Here is a 27,397-nt window from a genome sequence, read left to right as displayed (position 1 = left end):
AATGGGTACCCCACAAAATACCAGGCAATGAACTTGCAGCATTATCTCATTTGCTACCTCTGCCGGACAGGAATTATTATTATCCCCATGAACCACATAAGAAAACTGAGCCTCGGTTAGTTCTTTTTCAATGGTAGATTTGAGGAGCATCTTGGGGGGATAGAATTATTTATGACTTACTTGTCAGCCAGGAATAGTTGCTGCTATTTTAATTTTATAATGTCAGTGTCTTTTTGACGCCCCACCCATCCCGATTAAATTATCACTTTGTTTGGTCAAGATTTTTTGGAGCCCATAAGAGGAATGACAATAGAAACCAAAAGTGTTTGTTTTCATTAAATCTCTGAAGGTGACAAAATCTGGAAGAGGAAATGAGGGTGAGGTCCCAAGTTTCTGATTGAGCTCTAGGAATGATGTGGCAGGTTTCTTTATATCATCTATTATTATTATTTTTAACATCTTTATTAGAGTATAATTGCTTTACAATGGTGTGTCAGTTTCTGCTTTATAACAAAGTGAATCAGTTATACATATACATATGTCCCCATATCTCTTCCCTCATGCATCTCCCTCCCTCCCACCCTCCCTATCCCACCCCTCTAGGTGGTCACAAAGCACCAAGCTGATCTCCCTGCGCTATGCGGCTGCTTCCCACTAGCTATCTATTTTACGTTTGGTAGTTTATATATGTCATAAATTATTGTCACTAGAATATGAAGTTCATTGAATCTTACTGTATGAGTTAGTTTTATCTTTAACCACTCAGCTCCAAGAGAATGCCAGAAACTGTCTGCTAGTTCTCTTCCATGGGTCTTCTCCATATATTACTTCTGGAAATGATGTTCGGGTTTTTTAAAGATACACTGTTTCTAAGTTGAGAAATGGGAGAAACCATGTTCTAATGTATTCCTTCACTGATCTGTGAGCACTGCCTTCCCAAAGCCTTGCCAGCTACTACATGGCTTGTCAGCAGCCCTTTGGGTATTTCCCAAAGTTCACTCCAATTCAGTAAGAGTCAGCAGTGAGGTGTAGCACACAACGGTCAGGGTCCCAGCTCTTCCTGACCCAAACTTGCTGGGACTGACTTTTAGCCAGTCCACTTCAGTATCTTCACTAGCAGGGAGTGGACTTCTCTTGCTACTCAGAGTGGCCTGTGGCCCAGACCAGCATCATCAGCATCTCCTGGAAGTACACAGTGCCGCGCCCCCCCCAAGACCTTATCAATCAGAATCTGCACGTTAACAAGATTCCCAGGGGGTTCACATGCACATCAAAGTTTGAGAACTGGATTCTGAAATACACACATTCTCCCCTTGCCCCAGGAACGAATAAGATAGTAAGGAGATCTGGGTTTGATGCCTGACTCCGAATATATTTCATCTCTGACTTGGGCAAGCTGCTTCCTCTCCGGAGCATCACAACATTGAGGTGTTTCTCCTGATTAAGGAGAATGGAGCTTAAACGCCCAACACCCACACAGCTCTAACCCGACTTTTCTAACGATAAAGTGAGAAACAAAATCCAGGCGGAAAAGAGTGGAGTGGGGTCACTGTTTTTCACTTCATTTTAATTTATAGGAAAATTTAAATACAATTCCAGGTGGAACTTTTAAACGCTTTTAAAAAAATTATTTGAAAAAAAAAGCATTTAAGTCAGATCCATTTGGCTTTCCTTGCAACCTTGCCAAGCTCTTTCCATTCCGAACTGCCATCCAGGATGGGACTCTTCTCACCAATTCACAGCTCCGGAAGACCAAGTATACAAAAATCTGTTTAGTTGCCGGGCGTGACAGCAGCGAGGCCACACCTTAGAACACCGGCCGAAAACTAGCGCCGGGAAGCAACGCCACCTAGCGCTGCAGGAACACCCTTCACCCGGGTCTCCGCCTCCTTCTGACGAAAGTAGCCGGGAGGCGGGGCTCGTATCCCTAATATGAACGGCCACGTTTTCCACGTCTCCTAGTTCTACACCGGACGCTAAAGACCGACGCACAAGTTTGGAAGGTACCATTCTTTTAATTTAATCAACTTATCAAAATTTGAGATATTCCTAAGAAAGATATTGAAAATTAAGTCCTCAGACCACTTTACATTTATTTTCCATCATAGTGGCAAATATGACATATATAAGTGGCGATTTGAAACAATTATTGTGTTTCCCTTCAACTTCGGGCCTTAACTACTTGGGCTAGCTCATACGTCACTTCCGGAGATCTATCGCCTAACTATCCAAAAAACAGGAGCGGGTACGGCGAGGAAGATTCGTGGGCCGACGGGGCAGCTATGGGTCGGAGGAGAGCGCCGGAGGCTGGGACCCTCGGTCGGGCTCTTATCCGCCAGCAAGTTCAGCGCAGCCGTAGCCATCGTCACACCGACTCCTGGGTAAGAGCTTGTCGTCTTTCCCAGTCTGTCTAGTTATGAGAGTCTGAAAGCTGCGAAGCTTGGGGTCAGAGGTCACAGGGAAATTTTCCAGAGGAAATGATGCCAAAATAGGGTTTCTAAGGATGAGTACAGTCGTCCCCCGTTAACCGCGGGGATCGGTTTGGGACCCCCCAGCCCCCCGCGGATACCACAATGCGCAAATGTTCAAGTCCCTTAGAGCCTACCAGGCAGATTAACAGGCCCTCCTTCTAGCAAGGCACAGAGCCCAGAGGTGGAGGCCAGTGTGGTGATGAGGTTGCAGTGAGATCTTGAATGCCAGGATAAAAGTTTGGTCTTTGCCCTGTAAGCCATGAAAGCGTTTGTAAGTTTCTGTACAGGAAAGACATAAAAACTACTTTTTGTATTCATTTGTTCAAAGAATTGACCCTCCAAGAGCCGCTGGTTGGTACCAGAAGTACAAAATAACTCAGATTCCTGCTTCACCCTTTTTATTCCCTAGTGGTTTCACTCAAAGCTGAACAACTTATCTCCAAAGTTTGGCGGGCCTAATAGTTCCCTGGGCCTGGGAACGATCATAATTCTTAGTATCCTTGTAAAGCGGATGAAGTAGTTTTACTTGTGTTTGTCATTTTGACATTCATTCTCTCATGTATTTGAGAACTCGCGAAGTTCTCTGTAAGAATCTGTGCAAAGTCAAAGGTGTCTCTAAATTATCCATGTGCACTAAACACCATCTAACTTCCATCTGTATAATCTGCAGAGTAAACAGCATACAGAGCTCATCAATATTCATCAGGTCAGAGTTACTCTGGACATTAGATTGCCAGTAATTTTAATTGATTTTGAAGCAACCTGTTGTTAATGTACCCATTAGGAAGTAGTGGGAAGATTCGATTATGAATTCTAAAGAACTGGATTCTAATCCTTATGCTGATTTTTGCTGATTCTGTGGCCTTGGGCAAACCACCTAGCCTTTTAACCTTTAATTTTTTCATTTACTTGCACCTGTACAGAACGTAGAGCTTAGGATGGTGTTTATCTTATCAAACTATGGGTTGTGTCTGGAAATCATTTCAGTAACTCTCAACTAGCCAGGTTTTTCACCCTACAGAATAGAATTCAAGAAAATACCAGTCTGTGTGGCATGTAATAAAGTAACTTTGTTTCAGGATTCCTTTGTTTCCATTTTACTATACTGAATGGTACACAGTTGTATCACTAAGTTTCTCGCAGCATTTGGGTCACTATGTGAAATGTATTTCTTACTGTGGGTCTCCGTCAAAAAAAGTTGACTAACAGTGGCTGCCAGGACCAGAGTATATGGTATATGGGTTCAGGTTCTTATCTCTACCACATATTAGCTTGCCACTATAGGCAAGTTGTTTTATCTAATTTAATCCTGTTTCCTCATCAATAAAATAGAGATACAATAAAATTTATCTTAAAAGATTTTGAAAATAAAATGAGAAAATAAATGGAGAGTAACTATCCATCTGTAAGATGGATAAGAAAGTGAGGGAAGAAAGTGCTCATTTAAATGTTAACTGTTATTAATATTGACTCTAAAGGGGCTGATACCACCCTCAAGACCATAGAATAGTTACTTGGGAGTTAGTTTGGATGTTAAGAGCAGAAGAGAGCAGCTGTATTACCACCTTGTGTTTTATTCATAGTTGCACACAAGTGAACTCAATGATGGCTATGATTGGGGTCGTCTTAATCTTCAGTCCGTGACTGAACAGAGCTCCCTGGATGACTTCCTTGCCACTGCAGAACTTGCAGGAACAGAGTTTGTAGCTGGTAGGTTGTTGCTGAGTGCCTACAGCACATTTGTGTCTTTGCTGACTATATACAAATAAGTCTGCTTGGAAGTGTTTTGCCAATCCTACCAAACTCATAAAGGAGCTGTCTTTAAACCAAAGGCACATATCCCAGAAGCAGTGTGGGAAGGTCGAGATGAACTCAACTGGGAGGTACAGAATGTGCCACAGTTTTCAAATTCAGCTCTCAAAAACACTTCAGGTTATCCATCATCATATCAAATTCAAGAACCTCAGTCTCTCATAAGGAAAGAGACCAGTCAACATTACAGTGGACAATACCAGCATTTTCCAGAAAATGTTTTCTGATACCATTGTTAGAAGCAAAATCCTGGGCCTGCAGCTGTAACTTAGGCAATTTGAATTGTATTTTAAAGCACTTGTTAACACATTATAGTGAATTTTTCCATGCATGTAATTTGTTTTAGTCACTGCTTTCCCTTTTTTGTTGTTTTTGTTTTTGTTTTTTTCTAAGCACTTAGAAAACTACCTGGCACAGAGACAGCATTATAAACTACCATTTCTATTGCTCTTCTCTTATTATAAGTGTTATTATGTTGTTTAGCAAATTCATTCATTTGTTCAGAATGCTTTTATTGAGCCCCAGCTACTCTCAGGTGTTGTACTGGCTCCTGAAAGTATGGTGTTGACTAAGACAAATTTTGTTTCTGCAGAATTTTGTCTAAGGTGCTACAAAAGAAGTCTGTAGCAGAGAATAGGGTCATAAAAGATGGAGTTGGTGTTCATTCCTATCTGAAGGAACACTAGGGCCAGTCAGGGCAAGCTTTCCCCTGGGGCTGAGTCTTAAAAGATGAGTAGCTGTTAGCAGGCAGGTGAGATGACACAGGACATTATACACAGGCAGGCAGAGCACTTCAAGCTACGATCTGAGCAGCCGTCCACTGTGTTCAGAAAACGGACTGAGGGAACTGATGAGGGTGATTATAATTTTTGTGACTTTCTGTTTGAATTAAAAAAAATCCCCTCCCCCCCAAAAAATTAAAAAAATAAAACAAAAATAATAATGTGCAAATAAAATAAAATAATGTGCAAAAAAAAAAAAAAACAGGAGCTTCGCCCTGTTGGTGCTTCAAGTACATGGGGACAGGATGTGATGCACAAACACTAGGGAGGAGGGCCAGGGCCAGGAGAGAATAAGGACTTTAAAGGAGTCTTTAGAGGGATGTAAGCAAGTAGGAAACATTTTTTGAAAGAACACTGATGGATTTTGAGGAAGAAGGAGTAGTTAGGAAACTATTGCTTTAGTACAGCAAGAGAATCAGGCCAGAACTGAAATAGTAGTAGTAGAAGAATGGAGAAAAGAATAGGAACAAGATTTTTAGTGAGCTAGAATAAACCAGACTTTATGGAGGGGATGGAGTAAGTGAAGAGTGAGGAGTGTCTTTTTGCATTTTAATGAGGACCCCTGAATAGCTTCAGGATGGGGGTTGGTCTTGTGAGCAATGTAAGGATAATTAGAAGGTTGGAATTTTTAGCCCCACTGGGGAGAGGAGAGGAGCTGGAGGTGAAGTTAATCACGAATGACCAGTGACTTGAGCAGTCATACCTACATAATGAAGTTTCCATAAGCCTTTCAAAAATCGGTAAGAATTCCTCATTGAAATTAATTTCATGCCTTTTCCCCTTTTCCTTAATAATGTAGAAATGATAGAATTTTATCTCAACTCTCTATGGCCTTCAGACAGCACTTGTCTCCTGGACACAGAGGGACAGGGATTTAACCTGGAGGCTACAAGTTTCAGATGTGAACCCCTCAGATTGCAGGCAAAATTGTACGTGTGTGTGTGTGTGTGTGTGTGTGTGTGTGTGTGTGTGTGTGTGTACATAGTGTGTTTTGAATCAGATTAGGTCCATGGTTTTTAAGCCGGTTCTCACATGGATCCCTGACCTTGCACAGGAGAGCAAAACAATGAGAAATGCTAAGTATTCACTGGGAACTCTTTACCTTTAAAAGATGGCACAGGCCGTACTCACTTCTTATATTCAGCAAGTAAGAGAACGATGTGATATTGTGATCTAATAAGAAATACATTTCTATTTGGTCTTCACCTCTGGTTCCTTGATACAAGAGCTTCTAAAACCCTTGTAATTTCTTGAGTGGTAGAGGTGAGAGGAGTGTCTTCTGTTGTTCATAATAAGCCCCTTGCAATTTTACTAGAGTTTATGCTAATGAGGTGACCGGTGGGCCCCTAGGTAACTTCTTTGTGGAGGTTGATTGCCACAGAAACCAACCCTGGGATTTGCGGGTTGGGACTTTCAGAAACTCCTCCCTCAACCACTGGGGAGCAGAGACGTCCTGGAGATTGAGTTAATCACACCAGTGGCCAATGATTTAATCTATGGGGCCTCCATAAAAATACATTCAGAGATTTGGCATCTGAAGTGGGGAAGTCACTTGATAGTTAGTGTCAGAATAGAATTGAATTGTAGGACACCCAGTTGGTGTCTGGAGAGTTGGAGAACTGGTTGTTGGTGTGGGAAAACCCACACATTCGGTGTCAGAAGTGTTGGTAGTAAAAACAGTTCAGAGACAGGTGGCTGCATTATTGTGTGATTACCTCCAGCAGAACTCAGCATCATTACTGAAATGAAAACGAGAATGGATAGTGGGCTCGGTGCAGTGGGCTAAGGAATTTGATGTTTGGTCGGAGAGTGGTGGAATGGATGGACCATGTGGTTTTAGCCAAATAGGGAAAGAAATGAAGCTACAAGCTGGGTGGTACACTGGGAGAAGAGGAAAGAATCAAGGGGCTGGAGACGTTTACAGAGGTTGGCCCAAGCAAAGTGGGAACACTGGGTGGGAGATCACCATTGGAAGGAGGAATTAATGTGAAAGAATTATCCAGTATGAGGCTAAACTGACTATTGGTTGAGGATGACATGAATGAGAATGGGGACTGAATTGGCTGTACTCTAGGTCAGGGGTCCCCAACCTAGGTACCAGTCCACGGCCTGTTAGGAACCGGGCCGCACAGCAGGAGGTGAGTGGTGGGCGAGTGAGCTAAGCTTCATCTGCCGCTCCCCATGGCTCGCATTACCGCCTGAAGCATCCCACCCCACCCCCACCCCCCGCCAGTCCGTGGAAAAATTGCCTTCCATGAAACTGGTCCCTGGTGCCAGAAAGACTGGGGACTGCTGCTCTAGGTGACTGGACCATGCAGTATTGGTGGTCCAATGAGGGTAGCAGATTGCAGTCTTTGCTTCAAGGTTAAGAGGAACATTGCTGAAGATGTCCTGTTATCCTTGGATAGGACCTCCCCTTGGCATTTTGGTAAGGAGCTTAGCTGGCTTCTCAGGTGCTTATCTCAGTGGAGTCACCTGCCCGGGAGACTAGGTGGCCATGTGTGGTACAGTAGAGGGGCCTGAAGCAACTTGAGGGGGATAGAGCCCTAGAGCAGAGGTCTCTGGTTCATACATAGACTGGACGTTTTTTTATTCCTTTGAATTCTTATATAGCTTAATTGTGGATGTTCATAAATATTTCATATAAATTATAGCTGTGAAGTAGTTTACCAGTTCTAACTGGAGTAAGTCTCCTTGCTGAATCGTTGCTTCCCCCCTCACTCCCATTGGCTTACAATTATTCTCCACATGTAAAATGAAGAGATTGGTTGTAATGATTGTTTACAATCCCTTCCCACTCTTATTGCTTCTGTTTCCATGAAATGCGTTTAGCATGTGGAGTTTTATAAAATCAGTACTTGAAAAAGTGGTTGACCTTTTGAAAGTTTTAATAAAGATCTGTTCTTGTATTCTTTTTGGGGGGGTGGCTAGAAAACTTCCTTTAGAAATTATAATTAATTCAAGGCTAGGGGAATCTATCTAAATCAAGAAAGCTTAAATTCTGTTTTAGGTGCTCATATTTTTAGTTTTCTAAGTAATGACCAACATTCACTCTCTATACTTCCTCTTAAATAACAGTACTTTTTTTTCCCTACAAACAGAGAAGCTTAATATTAAATTTGTACCTCCTGAGGCTAGAACTGGACTACTGTCTTTTGAGGAGAACCAGAGAATTAAGAAACTCCATGAAGAAAACAAACAGTTCTTGTGTATCCCAAGGAGGTAAGTTGAATAAAAATATAAGACATTAAAAGGCATAACAAGGCCACTAAATATAAAATTTTTTATTTGGTGTTCATGTTTTTCTGCTTTCTTTTCTCAGCTGCTATTATTAAATCCCAATCTCCTATATTATTTTGGCAACTCATTTGGAATTTTTTTTCCTTTGTGATTGTTGCAGACCAAAGTGGGACCAAAAAACTAGCGCAGAAGAACTCAGACAGGCAGAGAAAGATAGCTTTCTAGAATGGAGACGTCAACTTGTCCGGTGAGTGTTAGTCTACAGGAAGATTGCCTTGAAATTCTGAGTTAGGCATTTTAGTGTGCTTGCATTGCTATTTGCATTTTGAAGGCTTTGTTCTTTTAAAAGGGAAATGGTAGATTTCATCTTATAAGTGCAAATTGGCCTGTGTGCAAACCGCATTGCTTTGTGCACATGTGTCCTTGCACAAAGATGGTGAGTTGATTGCTCCATTCCTGGCCTTTTCTCCTTTTCATACCCTTCTCTAGCCATTAGTCACCCTGGAGTTGATCTCTGCTCTCTGGAGCATTCTTCCAGGAAGAGATGTCTGGGAGAAATGTCACTTTGTATGTTAAATAAACTTTCAGGGCTTAAAAAGCTTAAGTATAAAATTTGCATTTGATTTGCATATTGACTCAGCAGAAAGTATATAAAAATCATTTGACAGTTAATACTTGTGTACTTATTTTTTTAATGCAGTGAATTTGGGTGTTTATACTACTTGAACCCTACTATTATAAGCTGGCAGAGGTATAAACTTCTCATTCTAAAATCAGGTTGGAAGAGGAACAAAACCTGATATTGACTCCATTTGAAAGAAATTTGGATTTTTGGCGCCAGCTCTGGAGGGTGATTGAAAGAAGGTAGGTTACTGTTTTCTTTTTGTGTAAGGAGTATGTGGTGGCGGCGGTCTATTAGATTGGGAAGTTATATATGTTTGTGAGCCCAGGGAGGGGCTGAGGGGACAGGATCAAGTTATGTACAGGGCTACTGAGAATTATTATAAAACCTGAAAGTAGGATACTGTATTTCTTTTTAAATATAAGGGGTGTTTGTTATTAGATAAACACATTGATAAACTTGCAAGAGTGGTGACTATTTTCTGTAAGATGAGTTCTGAAGCACCTGTAGTTATTTCAGCAAATGTGTATGAGTTCCTACCGGTAATATGGAAAATATGGCTGGGAAAGGGGTAGGTGTCTGCTTGCAAAGAGCAAATATGTTATGGGGGAGGCCAAGCAAAGGACCAAGCACCAGGGACACACAGATGGATGAAACGTGATCGTTGCACTAAGGTATTAGTAAAATACAAACTGGAGTGTGATTCCTATTGTATTAGAGAGAGGGTAGTGGGCTGAGTCAGAGCAGAGGAAGGAGCAGTTTTAGTAGTATTGGGGGAAATTAGGAATGATTTGTTTTAATTGGGCTTTGAAAAGAAGAGAATGCCTTTGATAAGTTGAGACTGGGAGATTTTTTAAGTCTTTTCCATATCCTGATAGCTAAAAGGTTTCTATTTTTGTCAAAGAGTATATGAATTATTTATAAGGATTCCATAAATGAACTTTTTTTTAACATCTTTATTGGAGTATAATTGCTGTACAATGGTGTGTTAGTTTCTGCCTTATAACAAAGTGAATCAGCTATACATATACATATGTCCCCATATCTCTTCCCTCTTGCATCTCCCTCCCACCCTCCCTATCCCACCCCTCTAGGTGGTCACAAAGCACTGAGCTGATCTCCCTGTGCTATGTGGCTGCTTCCCACTAGCTATCTATTTTACATTTGGTAGTGTATATATGTCCATGCCGCTCTTTCACTTTGTCACAGCTTACCCTTCCCCCTCCCCATATCCTCAAGTCCATTCCCTGGTAGGTCTGCGTCTTTATTCCCGTCCTGCCCCTAGGTTCTTCATGACTTTTTTTTTTTTTTTAGATTCCATGTATATGTATTAGCATACGGTATTTGTTTTTCTCTAACTTACTTCACTCTGTATGACAGAGTCTAGGTCATCCACCTCACTACAAATAACTCAATTTCGTTTCTTTTCATGGCTGAGTAATATTCCATTGTATATAATGTTCTTTATCCATTCGTCTGTTGATGGACACTTAGGTGGCTTCCATGTCTTGGCTATTGTAAATAGAGCTGCAGTGAACATTGTGGTATATGACTCTTTGAATTACGGTTTTTCTCAGGGTATATGCCCAGTAATGGGATTGCTGGGTCATATGGTAGTTCTATTTTTAGTTTTTTAAGGAACCTCCATACTGTTCTCCATAGTATCTATATCAATTTACATTCCCACCAACAGTGCAAGAGGGTTCCCTTTTCTCTGCACCCTCTCCAGCATTTATTGTTTGTAGATGTTTTGATGATGGCCATTCTGACCAGTGTGAGATGATATCTCATTGTAGTTTTGATTTGCATTTCTCTAATGATTAATGATGTTGAGCATTCTTTCATGTGTGTGTTGGCAATCTATATATCTTCTTTGGAGAAATGTCTTTTTAGGTCTTCTGCCCATTTTTGGATTAGGTTGTTTGTTTTTTTGATATTGAGCTGCATGAGCAGCTTGTAAATTTTGGAGATCATAAATGAACCTTATATTTGAAATGATGCTTTTAACAAGGAGCCCTTAGGATGTGGGTTTGTTTGTTTGTTTGTTTGTTTGTTTTTTAGTCCATAGAATATACCCAGTAAGAACATTAGGAAACAGGGTGCTTTAACTGGGATTCCTGGGAAAGAATATTAGCACATTTAGCACCGTTACTAAGAAAAAGGACTTGGATTAAATTTGTAGAAGTTATTTACATTTCTTTTTAGAGTGATGAAAATGATCTGGAATTAGATAGTGGTGATGGTTGCACCACTTTGTGAATATACGAAAAACCACTGAACTGTACACTTTTTAAAAGATGGATCTTATGATATGTGAATTATCTATCTCTCTCTCTCTTTTTTAAGTCACTTATATACCTGCCCCCCGCATCTTGCTCCCTCAGGGGCAGACAGGGCTGTTGGCCTGGGATGTGAGGAGGTCAGAGTAGCAAGGCAAATCTCTAAGCCTGAGGAAAGGGGAAGCTTGCTCCTGATCGTGGGCTCCATGCAGGCTTGAATGGGGCTTGGGAAGACCCAGTGTGGTTCTCCCAGGGAACAGAGTGAGCTAATCTCTCCTTCAGGGCCTCATTAGCATTTGGGATGTGTACTGCTGAAAACGTCTGTTTTCTTATTTCCAAAGATAAATGGTAACAATATGGAATATTGAAACCTCACGCTTGAGGGAGTCCCCCCATTTGCACACTTATAGTTTACTATTTAATTCTAGATTTTCTCCTACTTCCTTTATTGTCTGTCTTCCCTCTGCATTCTTTTTTTTTCCTACTTATTCTGGTTTCTGACTTCTATGTAAGAGTTCTTCCTCCGATGTCAAATGATGTTTGTTGTCTGTTCATATTTAAGAACAAAGCATTACAAAGCTGATTGACAGGACTTTTGTTTGGGTGGAGTTTGCCCACTGGTGAACTTCACTGTACAGTAACTGAGCAGGGATCAATTTTATTTTTTTGGAATATGCCAAGATATTAGTATCTACGGGTGTTTTCCCTAGGATCAGTCAGTTTCTTAAAGAGGAGGACTATCTCCTGCCAGGAACAGGGCTAAAGGTGGTGGTGTAATACAAGGGAGCTGGGCATTTCCATAATTTGGGGTGTAGAGTTATGCTTAATCCTCCTCCCTTCAGTATAGCACCTCTTTCCCACCTTCTCCTTTGCTTGAGGTCCCAGTTCAGGAGCCTCTCAGGTTCATTTTCTCCAGGGTTCATTTTCTCCACAGGGGCTGCGGGGTGACGTGTGGCTGCCTGGCTGAATGGAACAGGGGCGTGGACCTAATTGCTCCCTGCTGAGAATGATTTCAGTCCTCTACCTCACTCTTGCCATGAAAGCTAGACGTGATGCTTCTAATCCTGAGCTTTCTCGGAGCTCTGGGGCATGAACAGGCTCACTTCTCATTGGGCTGACATTTCTTAGTTGCTGTTCTTTCTTTCTCTTTGTCCTGATGAGTTCCAGTCTTTGCTTTCATGTTTTGCAGGCTTTGAGAGGGAACAGAGGTAGCCATATGTGTTCTTCCAGGTTTAACAACAGCAAGGCCCTTCCCTTGCTTTTCATGCCCCTAAATAAGCAATTTGTTTCCCCAGAGTGAGCCTGTACTATTGAAACTAGTAGCTTCTATTGGATTACAGCATTACTTGCTCTTTTACTTTTTTGTGATATTTCTCTGTGGTTTTATAAGAGAGAACATGCTTCTGACTCAAGGAATATAGTTTATATCACACAGAAGTGGATCTGAGTCACATAGAAACATCAATAAAGTGACTACTGCTGTGTCTTTTAATAGGAAATATTTATTGATATGTTCTGTAAAGCAGATGTCTCCTGTTTGGTAACAGGCTAGCTACGCCATCTGCCTCTTTAATTTCAAGAGTAGTTATCAGAAAAGATTTGATGTATAATATGTCATTGAAATGGCGGAAACTGCCGAGGCACGGAGGGCAGAACGCTGTATTCCAGTAAGACAAGGCGCTTCCATTGTGTTGCATCAACCCTTCCCAGTACATAGCTGGCACTTATCTAGGCATCCTAATTCAGCACATGAAGCAAGCTGCCTTAAACTTTCCTTCTTTTCTTACTGGTGTGTCTAAGCTGGTTATTCTTTCTACCTGTTTGGTAGGTAGACATAATGTGTGTGGACCTTGTAATTTTAGTTCATTAGGCTTTGTCCATTTTTTGCAGTCATTTTTGCATTTACTGTTAAATCCTCACAGTTGGAAAGTGGTAGATATTACCTTAAAGAAGGAAATACTAGGACCCACTTAACTAGAGAACTTAAAAGCAATTTGTCATAAATTAGCAGGTCTGTGAGTTTCTTTGACTCACAAGATCATGCTGGAAATTTAACTATTCTGAAGGAAAATGCACTTTGTCAAAAGCTCTGCCCTAAATGGTAACCTTGATTTAATACATTTCCTTCAGTTGCATAGGAGTTACCTGAGGAAAAGCTGACCAGGTACGGATTTGCGGGAGACTGGTGTTAGCACATCCACAGCTTGTTTCCTTCCAGTGGCAGTCACAGCTGGCCCTTAAAGTAGCTTTCCTAGCCACAGGGTCTGAAGGGAGGGAGGATTCTGCCGGAGAAGTGCAGTATTTATTCTTACAGTGCTCAGCTGCTGTCGTCCCCACTACATTTGTGAGGGATTCGAGGGGCTTGCTGTCAGCCGCAGAAACTTTTCATATTGCTGCATCATCTTACATGTGATGGAAGATGTTGGACTCATCATTCCTGCTTCATTATGGCAACTTAAGTTGATATTTTGCTGTTTTGTATTTTTACCATTTAAACACATTCTTGGAACTGGTGGATGATGATTTGCTACATGTACACATGTCAGCCCTAGGTTTACATAAGATATAGGCTTTGATGGTGGCAGCTGTGAGCAAGTGACATATTAGGGGTTTTGAGGCCTTACTTAACACAAGTGTAAACTAGGCACTGAGTATACAGTAGACCTCACCTGGGATTGAAGTCTTTGGAATACTCTTTGATCTCTCCAGGAGAGTTTACTAGAAGATACAGATAAAAGTTGTAACAATGAAACATCATCAGAGACTACAAGCTCCGGTCCAGAGTGCTTGCGTTCTCATTCCAGCTCCCTCACTTAGTAGCTGGTGACCTTGAACAAGCCACCTAGCTGTTCTAAACTTCAGCCTCTTCGTATATAAACTGGGGATAATTGTACCTTAAAAAGTTAAATATATCAGCGCTTAATATGTGGAAAGTGTTGGCTACTATTTCCTTTCACTTCACAGTGATTGGTGTATCTCTTATTTGTTTTTCAGTGATATCGTGGTCCAGATAGTAGATGCTCGAAATCCACTCCTATTTAGGTGTGAGGATTTGGTAAGTAAAATGTGACATGATTCAAACTTTAAGTCCTTGGGTAGCTGTGGGAGGACAGCATCCCCGATAACAGTGACCCTAGGCAGGCCTTTGCACCCTCCTCTAGCTTTGTTTAATCTGGCCTCCTGCTCCTCCCAAGGTCAGGAGCTTGCATTTTGGGACTGTTTGGATAGATGTTTTCTTCAAACAGTTGTTTCCATCTGCAGGAAGGCACAAACACTTGAACTTTCTACTTTTAGTTTCGAAGCCACTTTGGTAATAGGCATTTGCCAGTGTTTCTCCTTTTTTAAGAGACTCTAGTTGAAATAGCATTTTGCTTACTTTAGCATATGCCTAGTCCCTTCACTTACCCATCCCACTAAGCTTTCTTTTCTCACACCGTAGTTATTACCTCCTGTAGTATTTTACAAATGAACTAAGCTTGTAAAACACCACAGGGGGTAATCATTAAGGTGTGAGGATCACAAGAAATAATGTGATACAGGCTTTCAATTAATAAGACACTGAACACACATGAAGTATTCCTATTTTTGTTTGAGGACCAGAGTAGGAATAGTACTGATTATTTTAAAATCCACTGGTGAATAACAGTCTTAATGGGGAAACTCTTATTAATTCAGCTTCATACTTTTGGTCTATTTCCTAATGGAGAGCTGTGCTTGGGAATTAATCACTGGGTCTTGTTTTCCTTTTAGCCTTCAAAAATATTTTTGTTATATTAATAGGTAAGATTATTATTAGCTATCATCACTTGGCTTGAAGATAGTCCCGCTGGCCGACAAATCTAGTTATACAGTTCTTTAACTTTGCTTAAAAAAAAAATTCAAGATTATTAAAGAGAGGAACTATATAATTTAAAGAAATAAGAACCTGTTTTACTTAAACTGGGCAGGAAAGCATTTCTTTTTACCCTTTCCAGTTTCTTATGTGAAGAGTATTTTTTCTAAGTATAGATGACCTAATTTCTTTTCAGAGCTTGCTGAAAGGATCCATAGAATGTATCATGATTAAAAATCTTTAAATTGGGAATGATTTAAAACTGGGGACAGTAAAAACTTTTAGTCATAGCTGGGGATCTTCAGTATAATTAGCCTAATTTTCCCCCTTTTGGAGAAATATGTAAATATCTTTATCTTGCATAGGAATGTTATGTGAAAACAATTGATGACAACAAGGAGAATGTTATTCTGATAAATAAGGCTGACTTGATGACTACCGAGCAGCGGAGTGCCTGGGCCGAGTTCTTCGAAAAGGAAAATGTGAAGGTCATTTTCTGGTCGGCTTTGTCTGAAGCCATTCAACTGATTGATGACTCTAAGGTAACCTGGGGGACTTTTTCAAGTTGGGTTTCAAGGAGGAGGATTTTGGCTTCTGTTAAGTGTGCTCTGTTTTTTTTTTAAATTTTTTGATTGTTGATGTTTGGGTTTTATTTGTTTTATTTATTGTTGGGTTTTATTTGTTTCTTTTGCTGTGATAGTCGGGTGATCTATAGGAAAGTAAGCCACAAGGTTGCTTTCTCTGGTTTTTAAATAGGCTGCTATCCCAGGGGTCTATGATGCACACTGATAGTAGCTATAATTTTTAATTTTTTTTTAATTTTAGGCAGAAAATTGTATAGGAAGTTTCATACTGACCTTGTATGTAATTGCTTTTTTTTTTTTTTTTTTTTTTTTTTGCTGTACGCGGGCCTCTCACTGTTGTGGCCTCTCCCGTTGTGGAGCACAGGCCCTGGACGCGCAGGCTCAGCAGCCATGGCTCACGGGCCCAGCCGCTTCGCGGCATGTGGGATCCTCCCGGACCGGTGCACGAACCCGTGTCCCCTGCATCGGCAGGCGAACTCTCAACCACTGCGCCACCAGGGAAGCCCTGTAATTGCTTTTAAGAGAAGTCAGAACAAAAAGTCAGATAAAACTGAATGTAGTAACTTCTCTGGACTTGATTAGACTCTCTTTTGACTTTGTTTTGAAAACAAAGAAATGAAGTAGTCCTAAATTAAGATATACCATGTTATTTTCTGTATCTTTTAATCCACTTTTTACAGAAACAGCTTAGGAGTTATTTTCTAGTAAAAATTAATGGTAACCAACTATGAAAAGAAATTAGTAATAGAATCTTAGAGCAGGAAGAGACTTAAAGTCATATCTTTTCCTCTCCACCTCCTTTCCTCTCACCTCTATTTATCAACTGTTTACTGACTGGTTAGTGTGCTGAGCTGGGTGCTATGAATACAACACCCTCCCTTGGTGAGCTCACAAGTAAGTGAGCTCTAACTCTGTGAAGGAGTTCTTCCCTCCACCTCCCTGGCAGTCACATGCTGTCTCTGTGACTGCTTTAAATGGCAGACACCAGGTGTCTCATTCCTTTTTATCTCCAAGGTTAGAAAGTTCTTTAGTCCAGTGAAGCTAAGTCAGCTTCCCTACCTTTGATCTGAGGCCTCTTCCTCTCTCCCCATGTTCTCTCTTCTGCAGAAGAGACATTGTCTGCTTTCCTGCTCCTTATAGACATGACCTCCAGAGCAGTCCTCACCCTGAGCGCCTGTCTGCCTGTGTCACACACCTAAAATGGGTGGCAGGTGGTTAAGTACAGTATTCCAGGTGTGGTTTGCCCAGGACATGCACTCTTATTTCTTGTGATCAGGATACTCCCAGTAATTCAGAGTTTTTGTTAATTCACCCCCTTTCAAAGAAGCTTACGCTCTTGGCTCATTGAACCTGTGAACAACCACATCCCTCAAATATTTAAAAGATAAGACTTACTAAGCAGATCTCATCCTGTCTTTACATGTGGGAAAAGGTTTTCATTTTGGTTTTAGCTCAGCTTAGGATCATGCTGTTCCTCTTAAATATTAGTGATTTGGGAACAAGGTAGAATTCATTTTGCATGTGTCATTTGCTTTTCTCTTCTTCCAGCTTTGAATCATCTGCAGGTTTTGTATTGGCCCTTCTATATATTCTTTCTGGTCATTGATAACGCTGTTGAGTAGACCAGAGCCAAGGATAGAGCCCTGTGAACTTTTGTGGACTTAATAAGCGCTCAGTACCAAGCATTTTAGTGTGATGCATACAGATGTATTTGAAAGGCTATAACAATAGTTATTCTGTTATTACTGTTAATAAAAACTAACCCATAGAAAACTTATTCCTAGCCAGGCACTACTATTCTGAGTACTTTATGTGTTTCATTTCATCTTTTACATCTGTGGTATTCCCCGACCTATCAGCCAAGGAGTAGATTGCAAAGGGAAGTGGGATTTGTTTGCACCATCTGTCCTCAGGGAACCCTTGTTGCCTCCCGTTGCTGTCAGGGGAGGAGTTGTTTGGAGGAATTTCCTAACTTGAGGAATTGCTTCCCTGTCAGACTCTGGATTAACAGGACATGATTTATGGAAGATATTCTTTCTTCCTTTTTAAAAGTTGAACCCTATTTATTCCTCCCAGGTCTTCTGAAATCTGTTATTCATGATTTTCCAAGTCAAGTAGCCAGCTACCATTGTGATATATCTAATCACATCTGTCATTTGAGTGTCAAACACGAACTTACTAAAAATAGATATTTGCTGTTTTCTCACCTATCTGAAGTTTGGTTCTTTCTCTATGGTTGCTTAACCTTTCTTATTTTAAAAAAATAGGACATTTTTTTGAATTGAGTACTTTGATTTTCTCTTGGCCATCTCTTAAATTGCACTGTGTTCCCCCAAAAGACTGACTTTTCCCTTCTTTCTTTCTATTTTTGATGTAACTACTGCAAAGTCCTTTTGTTGCCTTTATCATTTTTCCTGAACCAAAACTGCTTCTAGCCTTAGTTTTCCTAATACACATTCATGTTCAGCTTACATTCTGTGTTCTGCAGAAGAGCACACAGTGACTTCTTTACATTTATTGCTCATTTATCATAGAAACTGCTTCCAGTTCCATATTTCTTTTTGAGTTCCCAGGAATGACAATGAAATCATACCTTTTTTCCCTGACATTTTTTAAAATATCTCTTTCCTAAAATGTAGGATGCCTATTTAACTGAGTTCATCATGCCCTCTCCTGTGGTGGCTACTCATTGTAATGCTAGATTATTTGGAAATGATAGGTTTCCATCACTTCTAAATCTGAATCAATTCTCCCTTGTTGATACTGCTTGTTAATACTATAAATTGCCATATTTCTGCTTTGTTATCCATAGGAATTCAGAAGGATTAACACACCCATGAATCGTAAATGATTTTTACCTTTCTCTTTCCAAAGGAAATCGTTGGTTGGTGAATAATTTCCATGTGTAGAGTTGAGTTTTATTGCTCTCATACTTCACACGCAGGGACCTATGCTCCATGGTGCTATGATTTATTAAAGGCAGTTATAAAAGAATAGCAGTTTCCTTAACTATGCAAACCACTGTCTTTGAAATGCAAATATACAATGAAGCTCAAATTACAAATCATACCCTTCTTGCTTTGTGCAGAGAAGAGAATGTTAAATGTTTTATCGTTCATGAGAAATGCTTTGTTTTATTCTACAGCCCATTGCAAAAAAAGCGTACTGCCAAGGAGTTCAGCTTGATACAGGTTTTTCTAAACCCTTGCTCACCTATTAAAAATAGGTGAAAAGAGTTATCTATTAGAAAAGTAATACATGTTATTTGTACAGAGTTCAAATAATACAAAACTGTGTAAAGTGAAGGTCCACCACTCCAGAGGACACCACTGTTGAAAGTTTGGTTATATCCTCATGCTGTCTTCTCCCTCTATTCCCCTTTTTCTTTCTCCTTCGTAACTTTCCTTGTCCTCTGTTCATCTTAGATAACCAACTCTGAATGTTGTTCACCAGAGTGAAGAGTGCATTTGTTACACACTTCTGAACTTTTGTGGTTTCTGTTATTTCATCAGGAAGAAGTAAACGGAGACAGTGGAGAAGCCATCACAGCTGAGTTTGAAAACTCCAGTTGTGACGAAGCTGAAACTCTACACAAAGAGACTGAACATCTTTCACTTAATGAAGTTGCCAGGAGTGATGAAGATGACAGCGAGTATGAGGACTGTCGGCAGGAGGAGGAGGAGGACTGGCAGACGTGCTCAGAAGATGGCAGCAGCCCCGACGAGCAGGCGCGCGGCCAGGATGGGAAGGAACGCTGTGCTGTGCGTTCTGAGGCGCAAGGAAGGAAAACCCCACAGAAGAGGCAGATACAGAATTTTAGCCACCTGGTATCGAAGCAGGAATTACTGGAGATCTTTAAGCAGCTACACTCTGGAAAGAAGGTGAAGAATGGACAACTTACTGTTGGACTGGTAAGATGAAATATGTCATAAAATTGTTCCGTGAGGGTCTGTATTCCCCATCCTTTGGTAGCTACACTGGAACTCCAGAGATCAGTCAGGCCCTGGCGTCACAGGGAACATTGATGCCCTCTTGTTGCCCACGGGCATCCTGGGAGCAGACTGGGTGACAGGCAAAGCCCAACTCAAAGAACGAACTTTCTCAAGGCTTATATTGGTTACACCACTGTTCATATTAATTATCTTCTACAGTCTCCCAGTTCATCCCTACCTGTCAACGTCACTTACAAGAGATACTAGAATGAGAGCTTTCAGGGTTGTCTTCAGACTTCCAGTCCAATGTTCTTACCTTTAGATAGGCTTGTTAGATAGGGTAGGCTTTCGGCATCCCGTGATCCTTGCCAACTTATACTGTAAACATTCCTTCTGACACCCTTCTAGGTGGGCTACCCAAACGTTGGTAAGAGTTCGACAATCAACACCATCATGGGCAACAAGAAGGTGTCTGTGTCTGCCACGCCCGGTCACACCAAGCATTTTCAGGTATTTCGACAGCATCGGCCTCTGTATTTCCTTCTCCGCCAGTTCCTCCCTCTGGGTGTTTTCTGAAGTTCTTTGCCACTCGTGTGCTGCTCTTCTTTCCCTTCCTGTGCTGTATGCCCAGCATAAACCTCTTACTTGTCTTTCAGACTCTCTATGTGGAACCTGGCCTCTGCTTATGTGACTGCCCAGGCCTGGTGATGCCATCCTTTGTCTCTACCAAAGCCGAGATGATTTGCAGCGGAATCCTCCCGATTGACCAGATGAGAGATCACCTCCCACCTATATCACTAATATCCTCTGTGCTGTGCCAAAATTTTGGTTGTTATGTGTATATTAGGGCTTAAGAAAAATCTGGGTAATAGATAGGGGAGGAAAAAATAATCACTCTTTACATAGTTGTAAGGATTAGAAACAAAGACTCGGTGCTTTATGTCTGAATTAGGGTCATCTCACAAATCTATAGTGTATTTACATAAAAATGTGTCATCTTTAAGGTCTGTTTCAGAGATAATATTTTAATATTTTTAAAGGATACATTTGGAAGTGATCATTGTGCATAAGGCTTTGTTTAAAAGAGGGGAGAAAAGTCTTTTAAATTAAGGAATAGTCATACTTCTTCTTTGGAGAGGTGAAAAGTTTTTTTGTCACAGAGGTGCTGAAATACCATGTTCTTAGAAGACACCAAGGGGAGGAGGAGGGGGTCAGTTCAAAGAAACGGATTCCTTGACAATCTTACATTTGCCAGAATATTCCAAGACGTGTTTTAGAAGCTACATACGGCATTGACATCATAAGGCCTAGAGAAGATGAAGATCCCCAGCGACCTCCAACGTCAGAAGAACTGTTGACGGCTTATGGATGTGAGTTGTGATTTATTTTAAAATATGAACAAAAAATAATAGTATAGCTACTAAGAGAAATACTCTGCAAAGGTACAAGTTCAGAATTTTTCCTTAGTATTTGTCATGTCATCTTTCAGCCTTGATATTTTTGTTGTCCTGTTGGTCTTGCCCACCAAGTGGCCTCCAGGTAGCTGACTTGGTCCGGCAGTAAAGGAGGGAGAGCCGGCCACTGCCTGAGTGGTATTTTACGTCAGTGTTAAGTGTTTTTTAGAATTAGAGAAGGAGCTGCTCTGTATCCTTTGCCTCTTCCCCAGGTCTTCATCATAGAAATCAAGTGCCTGGGAGACACATCTTCCCAGGCTCTCTCAGGCCCTTTCCTATGAGAGGCCTAGGACTCAAGTGTAGACACAGGGCTTCTGATCTAAGGCTATGTTGGCTTTTTCTTTTTCTGCGTGGGAATTATCTTTGTCTGTCATTTCTCCAATTCATTGTGATTTATTTACCTTAAACACAAGCTTTAAAGGTAATCTGGAAAGATGCATATCTACCTAAAGAAAAAGTGGGGTTAAAAAAGTTTCCATGCATGTGTGGCTTGCCTTTGTAAGGAATTGCCCCCAGCAGGGAAGGAGTTCAGGCTGTTTTGAGTATTTACTGGCAGAGAAAGGTGATTTGATATAAACCACACTTATATGGTTAAAATCAGACCTTGAATTTACTATAGTTGAGCGACTTTAAAGAGGACGAATACTAAGCACTTGTTGCAAGACTGCTATAGTCACAAAATCACAGGCAAGAAGGGGCCTTAAAGATTCCCCCACCTCTCATCCCCCTTTTCTTAAGACAAGTAATCTGAAATCAGAGCATGAAATGACTTGCCCAAGGTGGTGTCTGGTCAGTGGCATAGCCTCAGTGAGAACCCAGATTTCCTAATCTAGACCTCTCTAGTGTGCTAACCTGAAAGATGGGTAAAGGTAGACTTGCACTAAACTTTGCATCTGGTTTGATTTCCAGATAAAACTGAAATAAATGTGAGTCTTTTAAGATTTTTCATCTGATTCTCTCTGATGAAATCAAAGAGAGTGAGGACAAAACCAGTTTGTAAAAACAGATGACTAAACATTCTTAAAATATTAGTGAAATTCAACATCTGTCCATATATTTGTTAGCCATTTGGTGTTCTGAGAATCACTTTTTTCTATGCATCATTTGTTTTTGTCATAATCATTTGTAGGAGTTCTTTGTTACCTGTGCTGCAAATGTTTTTCCCAGTGTTTATTTATGGTTTCTTTAGCCCTGTAGAAGTTAACGACTTTAATAAACAATGTGGGGTTTTTTTGTTTTTTGGGGGGTGTTTTTTGGCTGCATTGTGTCTTCGCTGCTGCGCGCAGGCTTTTCTCTGGTTGAGGTGAGCGGGGGCTACTCTTTGCAGTGCGCGGGCTTCTCGTTGCGGTGGCTTCTCTTGTGGAGTGTGGGCTCTAGGTGCACGGTCTTCAGTAGTTGCAGCGCACGGGCTCAGTAGTTGTGGCTCGTGGGCTCTAGAGCGCAGGCTCAGTAGTTGTGGCACACGGGCTTAGTTGCTCCGTGGCATGTGGGATCTTCTGGGACCAGGGCTCAAACCCATGTACCCTGCATTGGTAGGCAGATTCTTAACCACTGCGCCACCAGGGAAGCCCAACAATGTTTTTCCTTCTTAGTTTTGTTGGGTTTGGTGTTTTACTTGGGAAAAACTATTTTACTGTAATCCTTTTTTTTTTTTTTTAATCTTTAGATTTTTTTTTCCTTTTCCTAAATGTATTTTTGTGTACGGTTATAACTATTGATACTTTCTTCTAAACTGAAGGAGCCAACATACAGCTAGTATGGGAGGGAACTGAGTTTTGAACCTGTCGGCCAAAGCTTGTGTTCTTACCCGCTGTGCTCTGCTACTCCCTTCTAATTGAGTTAGTATTATTTTTATTTATTTATTTATTTTTGTGGTACGTGGGCCTCTCACTGCTGTGGCCTCTCCCGTTGCGGAGCACAGGCTCCGGACGCGCAGGCTCAGCGGCCATGGCTCACGGGCCTAGCCGCTCCGCGGCATGTGGGATCTTCCCGGACCAGGGCACGAACCTGTGTCCCCTGCATCAGCAGGCAGACTCTCAACCACTGTGCCACCAGGGAAGCCCTTGAGTTAGTATTAAAAGGATCTTCATTGTATGTTTGGGAAACTGAAAAAGGTGTAGACATATCATTAAATAAGAAAACTTGCTCTGTTGCTTTGGGTTTTGCTAATAATATTGACAACATAGCATTGTACAAGTAGCCTCCTGGAATCAATCATTAAAATCAGAGAGATAGAAGAAATGACTGGAGTAGAGAGAGGTTGAATGTGTCACAGCATGTTGCTAGGTGGTTGTCAGAAGATCAGATGTAACAATATAGTCTATTCTCCTGGATTATCAGATGTTTTTGTAATGCTAACCAAAATATTTTCTACATTATTAATTGATTTGTTTTTTTTTTAAGGTTAAGTAAGAATGCACAGTGTAATAACAGAAAAGGCTAGATTTCCATCACTTCAGTTGTCTTTGTTGTGATATTTTCTAACTTAGGTTTTGCAAATCCTCACAGGTATGCGAGGATTCATGACAGCACATGGACAGCCAGACCAACCTCGATCTGCACGCTACATCCTGAAGGATTATGTCAATGTAAGTGAACCCTGCTTCTTGTTCCTCTGGAATAAGTAGGTCTTCTTTCTCCACAGCGTATGCTTAGGGTAATGGCAACCGGCTGGTTTATAAAGGAGATACCTTCTCATTGATATTGTGCCGTAACTGGAATTACGTTCTTGATCCAGGAGAGCTAGCATCGTATGAATCATAGAAGTGACTGACATAATATGACAGAGATAAAGGTCTCTGAATACCCATTCGCAGGGAAGGTGATAAATTTATGTCTCCAGTGTTTCCATCTCCAGCCCTTGGGTGTTCCTACTGCAGCTATATCACAGTATTCCTTGCAGTGTAGCTGTTTATATACCTGTCTTCCAACACTTGTCCAGTAACAATAATAATCATAGCTAACATTTATTCAAAGCTAGCCCTGCTAGGAATAGTACTAAATGTTTTACATTTGTCATCTCATTAAAAATATGTAAGTCTTGGCTTCCCTGGTGGCACAGTGGTTGAGAGTCCGCCTGCTGATGCAGGGGACACGGGTTTGTGCCCCGGTCTGGGAAGATCCCACATGCCGCAAAGCAGCTAGGCCCATGAGCCATGGCCGCTGAGCCTGCGCGTCCGGAGCCTGTGCTCCGCAACGGGAGAGGCCACAACAGTGAGAGGCCCGTGTACCGCAAAAAAAATATATATATATATGTAAGTCTGTGAGGTGTTATTCTCTTATTACAAGTGAGGACATGCTAAGTTTTGGGTTTCCTTCATCAGTAAAATAGGAATTAATAGTACCTATCCCATGAGATTATTATGGGAAATAAATGAGAACAGTGTATGGAGACACACACGCACACACACACACACACACACACACACACACACTCAGGCACGCACGCACATCACTGAGCTCAGTGCCTGGCACTTAATTAGCCCCAATAGTTTTTATTTATTAAGCTACTTCTTTCCACAAAAAAGCATTCCAGGGGCTTAATTGGTTGTGAGGATTTCACTTTATTCCGTCCTCTTCTCAATACACCATCAGCAGAGCTTGGAGCATAGAAAAAAGGGCAGCCATATTCTCTTTTTTTTAAATTCGGTAGGAAAACAGTTAATAGAATATTTGTATAGATGAATTATTTATTCATTTACCATTTGTAAAACTATGGAGGGTGGGGGAGATGAGTTAAAAACAACCACAGTTTTTAGAGTGTTTATGGTGGAAAGAGGAAACTTGGCACCCAGTGGACAACAGCAGCAGGCCCAGTGTCCCCATTAGTACAGCCACACTGTCCAACTACGTCCTGGATTTTGTTTTGGAAAATATTCTCTTAAGTATAATCATATACATGTACTGAAGAGTACGGTAAACAAGGTAAAAGGGGGCACAGGGAAGATTTCGTTCTTGTGTGGGAGCTGTGGGAAGAGGTAGGCCTCGAGAACACTAAGGATCATCATCAGGGTGTAAGTAGGGACTCTCCAGTTGCAGTGACCAAAACTCAGCTCAGCTGTCAAAAGGCCGAAAGTTCCATCAGAGGGTGCACCATGGAGAGGCCTCCTCTGTGGACTCTCACACAGATGGCCCTGAGGATGTGCTGTTACCATGCATGTTGTCTTTGCAGGGTAAACTCCTGTACTGTCATCCTCCTCCTGGAAGAGATCCTCTGACCTTTCAGTATCAACACCAGCGACTCCTAGAGAAAAAAGCAAATGGTGGGGAAATAAAAATGCAGCTGCGCAGAAATAAAAAAGCAAATCAGATTGAAAATGTAGTGGACAAAACTTTTTTCCATCAGGTAAGTTTTAAAGTTTTTTTTTTAACTTCTGATCCAGTACATTTTGTTTAACAGCTTTATTGAAATAACATTCGCATACCATAAAATTCACACTTTTAAAATATACGTTTCAGTAGGTTATAGGATATTTGCAGAGTTATGTAACCATCACCACTCAATCCAGAAAGAAACCCTGTACCCATTAGCATTCACTCTCCACTCCCCTCTGTCCCCATCCCCTGCCAACCACTAAGCTACTTTCTCCATATAAAGATTTGTCTATTCTGGACGTTTCATGTAAATGGAATCATACTCTCTGTGATCCTTTGTGACTAGCTTCTTTAGCCTAATGGCTTCAAGGTTCACCCATGTATCAGTACTGTATTCCTTTTTATTGCCAAATAATATTCCATTGAATGGATAGACCACATTTTGTTTATCCATTTATCAGTTGTTGGACATTTGGGTTGTTTCCACTTTTTGTCTATTATGAATAATGCTGCTATGAACATTCATGTGCAAGTGTTTGTGTGGACATATATTTCATTTCTCTTGGGTATATACATTAGGAGTGGGATTGCTGGGCCATGTGGGAACTCTAAGTTTAACAGTTGAGGTACTGCCAAACTTTCCAAAAGTGGCTGCACCATTTTACATCCCCATCAGCAATGTATGAGGGTTCTAATTTCTCCACATCCTTGCTAAACTACAGCAAAGAAGTGCTATTTAAGCTGGACTTTGAGGAACAAATAAAAATGTGTCAGTTGGAAGAAGCGGTGAGGGCCAGATTTCCAGGCAGAAGGAGTAGCATGAACGAAGGCAAAAAGATGTGAGAGTGGACTTTTTCAGTAAAGAGCCCATGTTGTAGGTGGCCTTGTGTGCCATGTGAGGGAATATGAACTTGATTCCCCAGGCCACAGGCGGCCATCAGAGATCTGTGAGGACAGGACTAGAGAGATACAGAATAGAGAACTCTGATAGAAATGTACACACTGGATTTGAGGAGTCTTGCAGTGAAAGTGAAAGTCCAGTGAAAGCTGATGAACACCTGGGTTAGAGCAGTGGGGATGGAGAAGAGGGGGGAAGATGTACAAAGTTCTTGAGAGTGGAATCCACAGAACTTAGTGCCTGGCTGTATGTGATAGATAAGGAAGACAGAGTGTGTGCCATCTTCAGGGCTGGGCAGATTCTTATACCACTGGCCGAAATAAAGAATGGAGAGTCAGCTTCTAACTAACTTTGGGTTGTGGCCAGTTGAAGTTTGATATCAAGATAGAGATTTCCAGAAAATAGCTGGTATTGAGCCTAGTTATAGATGTTGTTTGAAGCCATGGACTAAACAAAGTTGAGGACAAAGAGAATGGAGTGAAGACAAAACACTGAGAAACTTATTAAGGAATGGGGAGAGAAAGAGGACCAGTGAGAGATGGAAGTCCACTCTCTTGGAGTTCTCCATAAGCAATCCTGTGCATATCCTGTAAAGGAGACTGCTGACATTGCCAATAATATTTTCTCTTATTTCCTAGGAAAATGTGAGAGCTTTGACCAAAGGAGTCCAGGCTGTGATGGGCTACAAGCCTGGGAGTGGCCTGGTGACGGCAGCTACTGTGAGCTCTGAGACGGGGGCTGGGAAGCCCTGGAAAAAACATGGCAACAGAAATAAAAAAGAGAAAAGTCGTAGACTCTATAAGCACCTGGATACGTGAATTTGGCCTGCAACAGAAGTAGCATCTGCACTGTGCATCTGTGGTGCGATAGGGTGGACCCTGCCCTTGTGATTCACACCCAACAGCTGATATGAAGACCGGGGGGCTCCTCAGAGCACCAACTCCAATTAACAGGGTCATCTTGGAGCCCCAGAAACCTGTTCCTGTAGGAGGCTGAATCTGAGATGAGGGAATAAATGATGTATGTTTATTTGTGTAAACATATATACAAATGCATAGTAATTTGTAAACTGGGAATTTTTTGAAGAAATATTAAAATTAAATTGCCACATGGATTTTTTATTTGTGTAGCTACACTGCAATTTGGACATTTCACATTATTTAAACAATTTTAATTT

At 41.2% G+C, this 27,397-nt stretch overlaps 1 protein-coding gene across 1 annotated transcript; it reads left to right on the top strand.

The window, feature by feature from the left end:
* The first annotated feature begins 2,225 nt into the window (after positions 1 to 2,225).
* On the top strand, positions 2,226 to 27,332 carry LSG1 (large 60S subunit nuclear export GTPase 1). The gene is made up of 14 exons (XM_060099320.1): positions 2,226 to 2,381; positions 4,055 to 4,181; positions 8,167 to 8,287; positions 8,466 to 8,552; positions 9,083 to 9,169; positions 14,201 to 14,261; positions 15,404 to 15,580; positions 19,135 to 19,533; positions 19,963 to 20,064; positions 20,211 to 20,356; positions 20,803 to 20,924; positions 23,517 to 23,596; positions 25,180 to 25,353; positions 26,859 to 27,332. The coding sequence occupies exons 1-14, from the start codon at positions 2,283 to 2,285 to the stop codon at positions 27,036 to 27,038; spliced, it is 1,962 nt and encodes a 653-aa protein (XP_059955303.1). The 5' UTR covers positions 2,226 to 2,282; the 3' UTR covers positions 27,039 to 27,332.
* The last annotated feature ends 65 nt before the right edge of the window (positions 27,333 to 27,397 follow it).

Source organism: Mesoplodon densirostris, chromosome 5, assembly GCF_025265405.1.
Source record: "Mesoplodon densirostris isolate mMesDen1 chromosome 5, mMesDen1 primary haplotype, whole genome shotgun sequence".
Lineage (NCBI taxonomy): Eukaryota > Metazoa > Chordata > Mammalia > Artiodactyla > Ziphiidae > Mesoplodon > Mesoplodon densirostris.
The sequence above is the reverse complement of the archived record's forward strand: the minus strand, read 5'-3'. Positions and strand labels throughout refer to the sequence as shown.